Source organism: Gadus macrocephalus, chromosome 13 (genome assembly GCF_031168955.1).
Source record: "Gadus macrocephalus chromosome 13, ASM3116895v1".
NCBI lineage: Eukaryota > Metazoa > Chordata > Actinopteri > Gadiformes > Gadidae > Gadus > Gadus macrocephalus.
The window spans coordinates 8,680,031-8,691,905 of record NC_082394.1 but is presented as its reverse complement, the minus strand read 5'-3'; the positions used below and the strand labels follow the sequence as shown (position 1 = coordinate 8,691,905).

At 48.3% G+C, this 11,875-nt stretch overlaps 1 protein-coding gene across 5 annotated transcripts in view; it reads right to left on the bottom strand.

The window, feature by feature from the left end:
- Window positions 1–2,214: 2,214 nt before the first annotated feature.
- Window positions 2,215–11,875, bottom strand: part of chd6 (chromodomain helicase DNA binding protein 6) — a 54,866-nt gene continuing 45,205 nt past the window's right edge. For 4 of the 5 annotated variants that reach the window (XM_060068892.1, XM_060068893.1, XM_060068891.1 and 1 more), the window contains exons 41-45: window positions 10,643–11,269; window positions 10,018–10,260; window positions 9,580–9,711; window positions 9,227–9,331; window positions 2,215–8,979 (exon numbers count right to left, since the gene is read on the bottom strand). In XM_060068892.1, coding sequence (XP_059924875.1) covers window positions 7,585–8,979; window positions 9,227–9,331; window positions 9,580–9,711; window positions 10,018–10,260; window positions 10,643–11,269 — 2,502 coding nt within the window. In that variant the 3' untranslated portion in view covers window positions 2,215–7,584. The remainder of the gene's footprint in view (window positions 8,980–9,226; window positions 9,332–9,579; window positions 9,712–10,017; window positions 10,261–10,642; window positions 11,270–11,875) is intronic. The other variant, XM_060068895.1, reaches the window with a different exon arrangement.

The window sequence follows — 11,875 nt, the reverse complement described above, 5'->3', positions numbered from 1 at the left end:
CTCTTTATGGACTTTGATGTTGTATGATTGTGTTGCTATAACTCTTCATGGACAGTTTAAACTCTTGAACTTCAGTAGTTCCTAAATCCATTTCTGTATTTTGAACTGTCCAATTAAACCGGTCTTTTTGGACCATTTTAATTGGTTTGGAGCCTTTCAAATCTATCCGGGTTTAAGGGTCATGACATCTTCATGTAAGGAAACAGGATGGTTGATTGGACTGGTAGTACGAGGGAGGTTGGACGATTTACGGCAGAAGGCGATGCTCTCGATACCACAGGGATTTCTCCCAAAGTAAAAATCACTTTACCTCCCACCATCTGCTTTCTCTTTCCCTCTCCCTCTCGTTTCTTCTTAGATGTATGTCTGTCAGAACTGCGTTTCAGTAATTCAATTAGTGTTTTATTGGATTGTGTGTAAAGCCTAACCGTATTCTATGCAGGAATAGCTTAGTATGTAAAGAGTTAGGCATTACCTTTTCCAATAAGACACGTTCTAGGTCTCTATGTGCATTGCATCCCCATCTTAACTATAGAACATAGAGCACAAATTACACTATGGTGACAGGATTTGTGTAATCCCTAGCCGCTTCTACCACAAGATGGAAAAGACTTCTTTGCCCTCGACATGCTCTGCTCTGCAAAGGGTATGGAGGTGGAAACAGAGGGGGGTACGAGGGGCTTCTTTTGGACATTAACTCTGGTAGAGTCATCCTAAGGCCACGAATAAAAACCATTAACAGGAGTTTCCTAGCGGGAAAGCCCTGGCCTGAGTAGGTCATTGCCCTCTACTGGCCACAAGAGGGATGGTTCCGATGGGCCCCTGTTCAGCGTCTTCTTATTGCCCTGTTCCTGACTCTATTCATAGTTATACACAAGGCTAGTATTCTTTTATATGCCTGGTGTATTAATTAATTATTCCTGAGCCTTACTTCAATAAAAAACGCTAGTTTATATTAAATAAAGCAAATTTGGATACACGAATTGATTCTATTTTTTTTTTTTTACAGATAAATAAATGCATGCATAGCAGTCCTCATTAAACTTGTGGAAATTTGCCATTTTCTCTGTTTATTTAAGTATTTTTGCCTGGTGTATTTCAGCCACTAACAAAACGAATTCTTCCTTAAAAAGATAAAATAAGAGTAAATAATTACCCCATAACATACAGTATACAACAGAAAATAGGCAATAACTATAAACACTTTATAACACAGTGAGTAACATATTATTTTACTGCACTGAAATGTATAGTAAGGAGAATAGAAACATACCATTTGGTCCAGCTGGGACTTCAGGACCCTCTGCATCCCTGTCATCTTCATCTGCCTCCTGATCACTCCCTGCCTCTGTCTGAATCTGAAGCCTCCTCTTCATCCCTCACGTTCATCTTATTTTCCATCTTCTCTTTCACTTATTTTATCTCATTCTGTGGCCTCCTCCTGCTCTCACTATAGGCCTATTGTCTTCTTTTTCCTTTCCCTCCTTCTCTTCCTCCTTTGCACTTCTCAGAATTTTCTTCGCAATTTTCCTTTTCATTATTCTCAAAACAAAAGTATTTTCTTCAAGTATAATTATTGACACTGTCCAGCTAATCTGGCCTGCAAGAGTCTAAAAAGATGTAAAAGGATTTGGTTAAAACCATTATATTAAATATACACTGTATGGCCATGTCCTACTAGGCTACTTCATCAAATTGTATTTTTTATTTCCCCAATTTTTAAAGTAAAGGACGTGACTTGGTTGAATTTGTGCATTCTCATTGCTGAGATTTGAGAGAGTAAGTGAATTGTGTAGTACGCCTAGGTCGGTTAAAGCCTAGCTAAGAAAAAAAAAAAAAAAAAAGAGGTAAAAATGCTTTATCTCCTAACTAGAATTGTGTAGTGTTGTAACTTCGCCCTAAAACGGGGACCCCTTGTTAAACATTATGAAGTGGTTTCAAATGTCAGTTTTTTATATATTCATTCATTATTCCTTCATTATTGTTTGTTTCAATGCTTTGGGAGGCTTGTGGACATAGTGACGGTTTATTTTTCATGAGTAGTTTAAAAAAAAAAAATAGGGAGGCTGCATGACTCTAAAGTTGGGCTGCCCCCCCTTGCCCCCCTGTAGATCTGCCCGTGATTAGGAACGATACTGACAGGGTTGGTATGAAAAACCTAGAACAGAGAAGCACAGGGCATATTTTGGATAATCAGACCAAGGACATCTGAGGTACAAGTTGAAAGTCGTCTTTTATTGCACAATAAAAGATCACACATACCAAGTTGTGGTGATGATATTGGTCCAAATGGGGGGAACCGAGCTAGCGCCAGCTACAGAGCTAGCTACAAACAGAAAAAAATAACTGAATAACACACCACAACAGTTTTTAATTCACCATCGGAGGTTGTACGTCTGGATCAACCAGGTATCGTCGTTAGCGTCATGTAGCAGTGCTGCTGGGTCAATGTTAATAGCGGTTAGCAAAACGGTTCGGATGAGGTGGTTTACAGACAGACATTAACGTAACTCAACTTGATACTGACACCTTGAAAATAATAGTTAAACCATTTGCAGTGTGTTGGTGGCATGTTTGGCAAGTGTTTTTATTTCTCTCGGTATATCATTCTATAGTGATACGTGTCTAATGCATGCTGATTGCCTGTTTTACCATTTTAACTTGTCGTTTTCTGCTATGAAAAGTGACCCTTTGTCAGACTGTAGAGAGAAACTGCTTTGAATACCGTCAACACGGCAGTTTCTCTGTTAGATGGTGGGCTTCATGAGACTACTGAATCCCAATCGCAAAGTTGTCGCAGTTTGCGATCCGAACTCAGAAGTCGCATCGAAACCGGATCAAATGTGTTAAAAGTGCATTAGAGTAATGGACCTGGAGTGTTACTCCTTTGCTGCTGTGGAGGGAAATAATACGCTAAATAATATATAGACAAGAAATAGTATTCATGAAGACATGTAGTAATTTCCCCTGCAACAGACTTTTGGGGGTGGATCTTTCTAAGGTACAGCCCACTATTAGTAATACATGTAATACATCTTGAGAAGGTTTAGCCCCTGGATCCTGGCAGTTTGGGATCAGCGGGTTTGGATTTTCCCTAACAATCAATTATTTTTGAAACTTGGAACATGAAAAATATTTTGCTTGCATGAACGACATCTGTTCTTGTTAAATACTAATCTTCCAATTAATGTGCATACAATAACAAAAACAGTCTTGATGTGATTCATTCATTTGGTACAATGTTGAATTTCAGTCGAATACTCACTGGTTTATATAACAGGCTAATTTAACTTACCCCTCCACCTATGTGCTATGTGGCACAAGTTAAGTTCATCACAGTTTGACTGCTTGTCAGAACATGTAACAAGAATTAGTGAAACATTAGCAGACTTCATCTGCAATATTTTGAAATCAGATTTGTGACCAGAGATACATCTGCATTACTTTATGTGTTGAGGCTGAAGTAACATTTGAAGTGCCATGAAAGGAGTTACAGGAGAAGAGCCAACAACCAACACAGCCAAGACAAAGAAAAGATAATATATGGCATAACAAGACTTAGAAAATCCTCTGACAGTTGTAACAAACTTGACCTGTGAATGTTATACTCGTTCTTTCGCACCTGAGCCAACAAGTAACAAAACATTGGGTGCGTGAGTGGGCTGTGGAATTATGGTGGATGGTGTTTTTGTTGGTTAAAAACATAGGAAACAAACTGAACTCTATTATAGTCATCTTTTGGTACGTTGTTGCCAAATCGCTCGATATTTAGACACACAAGAACTCAAAAGATCCAATTCTTAATTTGTATGCACACAACGTGTGCGTTGCTTAGCCAGATGCTACTTGTAGAGACCTGGTTTAGTCCTTAACAACTGCAGATAAAACATGAAATCGTCTGCAAACAGTGCCATCCCAGCCAGGGAGATCCCACCTCCAAGCAATGGGAGCCACTATGCCACTGCCAGGCTGTTACACAGTCGATAGAGACTAAAGGGACTTCAGAGGCACTGCTGTTTCATATTCTCCTTTGTGCTTCAAGGCCGATTGATTAGAATTCCAGATCAAACTTTTAAAAGGCAACGTGGGCGACACAAGAGTCTCAATGAGAGACTTTGGACTAGGGCACCAGAGTACTACCAGGTCACTTCTACCCCTCTGGTTGTTCTTGCCCATGGGCAAGGCTGTGTATGCATGCATCTGATGGGTAACATCAACTAAACTTAAGTCTTGATATAATAATTTCCAATATGAAGACGTAACAAAGTGGCTATATAAAGCTAGCTAAATAAGGCATGTGACGTGGAGTATATGAAATCTAAGAAACAAAAAACATATTTGGTGTGAATTTGGCAAAGCAAAAAAAAAAAAAAATGATAAAGTGTACAATAAATTATATGTAGCCACATTATTGTGACAAGGCAACAATTTTTCTGTCATGTTTTTTTGTTTTTTTGAAGGTGTCCTTCGGGGGCGAGAGAGATAAAATAGACAGCTCAGTAATAATAATAATAATAATAATAATAATGTCCGGGACAGAACTGTGTGTGTGCACGTGTGCACATGCAAGCACACAAGCACACAAACAGAAAGGCAACACGCGCCCTAACAAAAAAAGGGGAAAGAACAGACAGTACATTGACAGGTAAACATTCATCAAAATATACTGTGCAAAAATGTATTCATTTACAGGTAACAGAAGAAAAAAACAGGCCGACATCGTTTCAAAAAGAACAACACTGACGTACAACCCCCTACCAAAATACATACCCTGTCATGAGAGCAAATAAAACCTATGATTTGCCCCTTAATGTAGAGTGTTGCATCCCACAGAGGACAACATGGTTCCTTACAAACACACCATGTAAGTCACGCCATCGGTCGGTGGACCATCAAGACCAGAAAACGCAGAGTGAATGAGGAGAGTTAGAAAGCGATATACAGCCATGGATGGAGATGGAGTGACACCTTTCGTCCTTGCGTGCGGATCGAGGGGAACTCGGGAGTATAATTATTACAACGCTATTTGTCTCCCTCCTCTTCCCCTCTCCCTGTCCACTGGCTTCTCATATTCTTCCCTTTGAGACAAACGGCTGAATACGGACACATCAGATTTTCCGAACAAACAATTTACGTGAAATACAACATTACAAGTCCCTTGACAATGCTTCCAACTCCTCCACCTCTGAACCCAACCGACCAATAGAACCGCTTCTACTGGGATCCTCTCCCCTCCCCCTGGCTGCTTATTGGACAGTGTGTGATGTCGTGTGTTGCCTTTCAAACAGGAAGTACATTAATTAGGGCCTGGTAACAGGACCAACAGGGGTTCAAAGTGACTATGTGTTGCAAAAATGTACAAAAACATCTTTAGACAAACATCTCACAAAAATAATGAAACCAAATAATCTCAGGATTGTTCTCAGCTCCCATGTCCGATCAAACCCTTCCAGGTAGTTTATGGAGTCATATTTTAGTATCTTAGTTTGGTTTCTTCCTTTGTTCTCTCCTGTGTTCCAATATCCACACAATCCGTACTTACTAGCCTTAGTTTGAGTACGTAGGGTAGGGCGTTCCAATTCAGATCGGGCGAAAATAAGTGTACTGAAAGGACTGTAAAAACACTGGATCTGATTGGCTACCATGAAATATGACTCTGCCTTAGCCAATCATAATTGCTTATCTCGTTGTTAACCCACCCGGTCTCCTCCCGAGCAGTTTGTGTGTGGAGCCAGGGGTGCGTTCGGATTACGCAATTCAATCACAATCAATTAATAGTAACGCACCTCATTTAACATACAGTAACAGCGTTGTAACGACGGAAACAGTTATTAGTTAGATTACCCCGTTACTGAAAAAATAACGGTGTTATTACAAACACCACGTTTAAGTGACTCATGGAAGTATGGATATTGGAACACAGCACTGGTTCTTTTTCCTAGACAGGAGATCAATGACCTTTTCTTTTGAACGCGGCCACACAGCAGCATGGTGGCTTCAAAACAAAAACATTGTGAAAGTGAAACTAAAATGAAATCTGGGTGACTGGCAGACGGCTTGGTTTAACTCAAGATACAACATTCATGCCCGGGATTGTTTCATCCAACTTGTAGCATTCTAACACTGATACAACATGATCCTACTGTTAAAAGGTGGACAATACAAATACATAATCAATATCCAATGATCGTTTCCAACGTTAACATTGATATCGTCTCGGAAATTAAAAGGGGACAAATTCTTAAGATTTAAGTTACATGACTGGAATATTTGGGAACTGATTAAATTGATGGACTCTCCATGTTGTTGCATTCAGAACCCTAATCATATCATATTGGCCACCAACCAACCAATGAAAGTACTCCAAGTCCCAGTCACATGACCTAGAGGGTCCTTAGCTCCTCCAACTCTATTAAAGCCTACGGCTAGTTCAACTTGTCGCTCAGAACACCAATGTGTGCAAGGGAGAGCAGGGTGAAATACTCTGAGCATCAGAACCTCTCTCATTCTCCTGCAGTCCGACTCAGACATGTCTTATTTTCTTCAGGGTGGACTAGTCATTAGCGGAATCTATAGGAATCTACTCACACCTCTTCATGTATGTGTAGATTCCTGTATATGATTCACCATCCATGGGGAACTCATCGATGGAGATCTACAAATACCACTTCATCTATAGTTATCGGCAGATATGTAAAGATAAAGATGTTTCTGTAAAATTAAATCTGGACTCTTGTATTCATACAACCAAGTCAATTTGGAGCACAGGATGAACGACAGAATTGTGCACTATACGGGAGGTCTGACTACAACTGCTCTCCATACTTCATCTACCTGCAGGCCTCCGTGAGAAAGACGTCTATCCCATACCTGTCTCTCTCTGTATCTACTGTCTAACCCTGACCTGCCCCTTAATGAACGTCTCTGTAGTCACTCTCCAAACCCTACCTGGTCTTTAATGAACTGTCTCTGTATTCACTGTCTAACCCCTACCAGCTCCTTGATTAACTGTATTCACCGTAAGTCTCCAAAATGACTCAATTGTTGATTGTAACTTTTTCACCTCTCACCCTGCGGTAACAACATCGTCTGAGTAGAACCACATGTTCAGTCAGTTTCCCTCCCAACCAACAGGCCACGTCTCCATGTCTGTGTAGAAGCTCAGTGTCCCACCATAGTGTGCCCGGTTGGAACACCCTAACCTCCCAAAGTAGATCAACAAGACAGCAGCTCACATCACTACGATACTATTCACACACCAATACTGAAGCGCTCCTCCGATATGAAGAGGCGGGAGGAGGCGGGGAGGAGTTTGTTTGCACTCTGCACCAAGAGAAAGACTGACAGACGAGTTTGTCCTCTGTAGGAGCACTATAGAGGCGGGTTGTGGGGTACTTATAGGTGTACAAACATGTCATATAGAATCATACCGAGTCCTCATGGTCATCGTTACAAAGTCTTTTACATAAACATCGACGGACACGACACAAACTTTACACTGCAGTCAAGGAGGAGCGCCCGAGAGAGGAGGTGAAGGTGGAATCGCTTGTACTCCTTTGTTCCCTTGTTCCCTTCTGTTCTCCACTAGCCCTCCTCTCCTTCCATACGTCTGTCGGGCTCACACACCTCCTTCTCCTCCTCCTCCTCTCTGGTAACAACCGCTCCCGCCACCTCCTCTCCTCCTTCTAACTCCTCTCCTCTCCTCATCTCCACTCCTCTCTCCACCTCCTCTCCTCCCTCGCCGGCCTCCTCTCTCTGCTCCCCAGAGCAGCCCCCTGTTGGAGGGGGGTTCGGGGGTTGAGGTTCCCGGGTGATAGGGTTCTGGTTGGCCGCTGGGGGGTCAGATAGCGAGGAGGAGGAGGAGGAGGAGGGGAGGACTAAAGACGAGGAGGACGAGCTGGATGGATGAAGGAGAGCCTCAGCCTCCGCCTGCGCCGCAGCGTCTCTCTCCTCGGCTCCTCTTGCCTCGCTCTCCTCCTCCCTGAACCGCTCCTCCTCCCTCACCCTCTTCCTCCTCCGCTTGGGGCTGCCAGCGGGGGGGCCGTTGGGGGGGGTGGGGGGCATGGCGGGCAGGGTCATGACCCCGCCGTGGGGGAGGAACATGTGGGGGTAGAGGAGGCCGTGGGACATGCTGGGGATGAGGAAGGGGTTGAAGCCCAGGTGACCACCCTGTGAGGTCATGTGACCCGAGGTCAGGTGACCGCCCTGCAGGCTCAGGTGACCACCCTGCGAGGTCAGGTGACCCGAGCTCAGGTGACTCGAGGTCAGGTGACCGCCGCTGGAGGAGGTGATGATGGCTACGGCGTCCGCCCCCGATAACCTTTGACCCCCGTCGCCGCCCGCTCCCCCTCCGCCTCCTCCACACCCTCCCTTCTCCTCCCTCCTGCGGTCCTTCCCCTCTCCTCCTCCTCCTCCTCCTCCCAAACGCGAGGAGGGGGACGAGCCGTCCCGCTCCGCCGGGGTCATCGACCTCTGGGAGGGGGAGGGGCTGAGGTCGCCCGACGCCGACTGCACCGTGGTCGTCGTGGTGACCATGGCGGTCCCGGCGGAGGAGGAGCTGGGGTGGGGCGACATCAGCGCGCCCACGCTGAACATGGCGTGCTGGGGGTGGGACATGCTGTGGTGGAGCATCATGGGCAGCATGCTCAGGCCGTTCTTGCCGTCCTCGGACGACGAGCCCCCTGCCCCCGCCGCCGACACGGCCGCGGCGAAGCCGTGGGGGAAGCCGGCCGCCATGATGCCCGAGATGGGGATGCCCGGGAGGCCGGCGCGGAGGTTCTGCATGGCCACCATGGAGTCCATGCTGCCCATCATACCCCCGTTCAGGAAGAGGGGCGGGGCCAGGCCCGACGCCTCCGACACGGAGAGGAGGGGCTTGGGCATCTCGCTGCGAGGCCGACGCCCCCGCCGGCGCGACCCCGGGTCCCTGTGGATCGGCTCCGTCAGGATCCGCCCGAACTTCACCTCCGGGAGGAAACCCTGGCACAGGGAAAAGCATTGTTTTTTTACTCAATGTTTACTCGATGTTTACTCATGCTGCATTACCATTACTCAACCACTGCCTCCTATGTTCGCTGATTGAGCAATATGCCAAACGCCGATCATCTCCGCTGCTGGTCTAGCAGCAGATCTACGCCCTCAAAGCGGCGGCGTGTGAACCAATGGGTGACCTCACGGACGCCATGTCCAGGTTTGTAACCGTTTGGTGTTTGCGTGCGCTACTCACGGAGGTCTTGATGACATCGGCCCAATCTGGCGCTACGTAGTACTCTGAGTTAGCGTCCAACCACTGGGACAGCTCCTTGATGGCTGGGGCCATGGCGCCCCCTAGCTGCAGCACAGAGAAGAGCAGGGGAGAGATGACCAACACATCGGCACTGCCGCTTCCTGCTGGATAGACTGAGAGTGGTCCCGGCCTATCCGTGCGCTCGGGGCTCGAATATCACTGTATAATACTCAGAATATACGCTAACATAACGATGATATATACTTGTGTATCGGTAATATGCGAGTGACTGAGAGCCACTGACTGCATGTGTGCGTGCGTGTGCGTTTGTGCGTGCAGATGAGTGTGCGTACCCGGCGCCCGGTCCCCCGGTGCACCACAGGGACCCTCTCCTCCCCGGTGAGGGAGCTGACGTCCAGCTTGGTGGGGTCTTTACAGCGATGTCGGCGCTGCTTGGGCCGCTCCACCAGGCCATGGAGCCCGGACTGAGGGTGGGGGGGGGGGGGGGGAGAGGGTAACGTCTCAACTCAACTAAACATCTTCGACTGGAAGGAACCAATGGCACTAAGGTTCTATTAAGCTGCCTTTCATAATTTCTTCATTTATTGTAGAGAAATGTATTAACACATTAGTACGGTAGGTAAGATACTGATTAGGTATTTGGAACTGAAACCCCTCTGGGGTGCTAAAACGATCGCACCCAAGCTCAGCTGAACAGGAGAACAATTTGTAAAAAAATATTTTCTGTGAGGTCACAGCATGGTCGGAGAGGCCGAGCCCTGGGGACTCACGTGGGCGAAGGCTGGCAGGTCCATGCTGTAGCCCGGGTTCTGCCTCAGCCAATCCAGAAGGCCCTTACTGGCCGCCTGCCTATCAGCGGCCAACGTGTCGGTCTGGGGCGGGGTGGGGGCGGGGGTGGGGGTGGAGCAGGAGGAGGAGGGGGTTGGGGGGCCGGGGGGGCGGTCCGACGGCGAGGGAGAGGGCGAGGAGGTGGAGGAGGAGACGGAGGAGTGGCTGACTGCCTCCACCCTGCCCTGTATAGAGTGGGGGAGGGGGGGGGGAGAGTGAGAGAAGAGGGAGTGAGAGAGAGATACAGACAGAGAGAGTGAAGGGAGGTGAATAGGGAATGAGGGGGAGAGGTGGACACCAGAGAAGGGAGGAAGAGGGATGGGGAAGGGGGGAAGGGAGGATGGAGGAAGAAACAGCGAAAGAGAGCGACGGTAGAGATAGGGAGGGAAGAATGAGAGGGGGTGAGAGTGGCGAGAGAGAAAAAGAGAGGAAGAGAAGAGAGCTGTTATTAGTGTGGTAATCTAGTTGGGTTCCAAAGAACAACACATTACATCTCAATCCTCCCTCTCCCTCTTCCTCCTCCTACTCCTCCTCCTCCTCCTCCTCCTCCTCCTCCTCTCCTCGTACCATGGCCTCCTGCAGCTGGAGTCCTCTGCTCTTGGCGAACTCCGAGTACAGCGCCTCCATGTTCCTCCTCCTGCCACGCCTCCTCCTCAGCGAGTCGTCCCCCCTCGTGTTGCCGTTGACGATCTGTCCCGTCACGGGGTGGATGAGGCCCGCCTGGAGGATGCCCGCCATGTCCAGACCCCCCAGCGGCGCCGTGATGGGCGGGGGGAGCTTGTGGCCAGAGCCGGCCATTGTCGTCGTCGTCATGGTCGTCATGGCACCCCCTCCTCCTCCCATACTGCTGCTGCTGCTGGTACGGGTGCCTCCGGCCATATCCCCCGACGGTTTGGTCAGGTCGATGGCCACTTCCTGCCAGCCGTTGAGCAACATGGGTCCGCCCGCGCGGTGAGAGGGCGGAGCCACCAACGGGGGTTTGTCACCGCCGACGGCGCCGGACAAGGATGAGGAAGAGGAGGCCGACGTTTTGCTGGCAGAGGCCAAGATGGCGGCCTCATAGTCGTAGGGCCGCCGCCCCCCGGCCCGTTTGAGCTCAGGGAGGTAGGGCGGGGCCACCAACCTCTCCTGTAAGAGAGGCAAGGACGTGAGCCGCCACTGACCACGCCCAGAAGCCCCGCCACGGGCCTTGTACTGTCAGGTCCAGGGAGAGAGACAGGAAAGGAGCAGGGAGAGAGACAGGAAAGGAGCAGGGAGAGAGGGACGGGTAGGGAGAGAGGGACGGGTAGGGAGAGAGAGAGACAGGTAGGGAGAGAGAGACAGGTAGGGAGAGAGAGAGACAGGTAGGGAGAGAGAGACAGGTAGGGAGAGAGGGACGGGTAGGGAGAGAGGGACGGGTAGGGAGAGAGACAGGAAAGGAGCAGGGAGAGACAGGTAGGGAGAGAGAGACAGGAGCAGGGAGAGAGGGACAGGTGGCGAAACAGGTGGGGGGAGAGATGTGGAGTAGAGTGGGGGGATAGATGGATTGGTGGGAATAAGAGAGGGAGATATAGAGGTGGAGAGGGAGACAGACAGGGAGGAGGACAGCGGGACAAGGGCGAGAGACAGGTATGGAGAGTAACACAGGTTGGGAGGGACAGAGACGGGTGGGCAAGCAGGTGAGCGAGAGAGACAGGTGAGGAGACAGACAGGGTGGGAGGGAGATAGAGAATGAGAGATAATGTCGTTAGACACACATATGGACTTGGATACAACACAGATACACCTGTCCACTTAACCTGGGTATAGAACCCAGGTAGA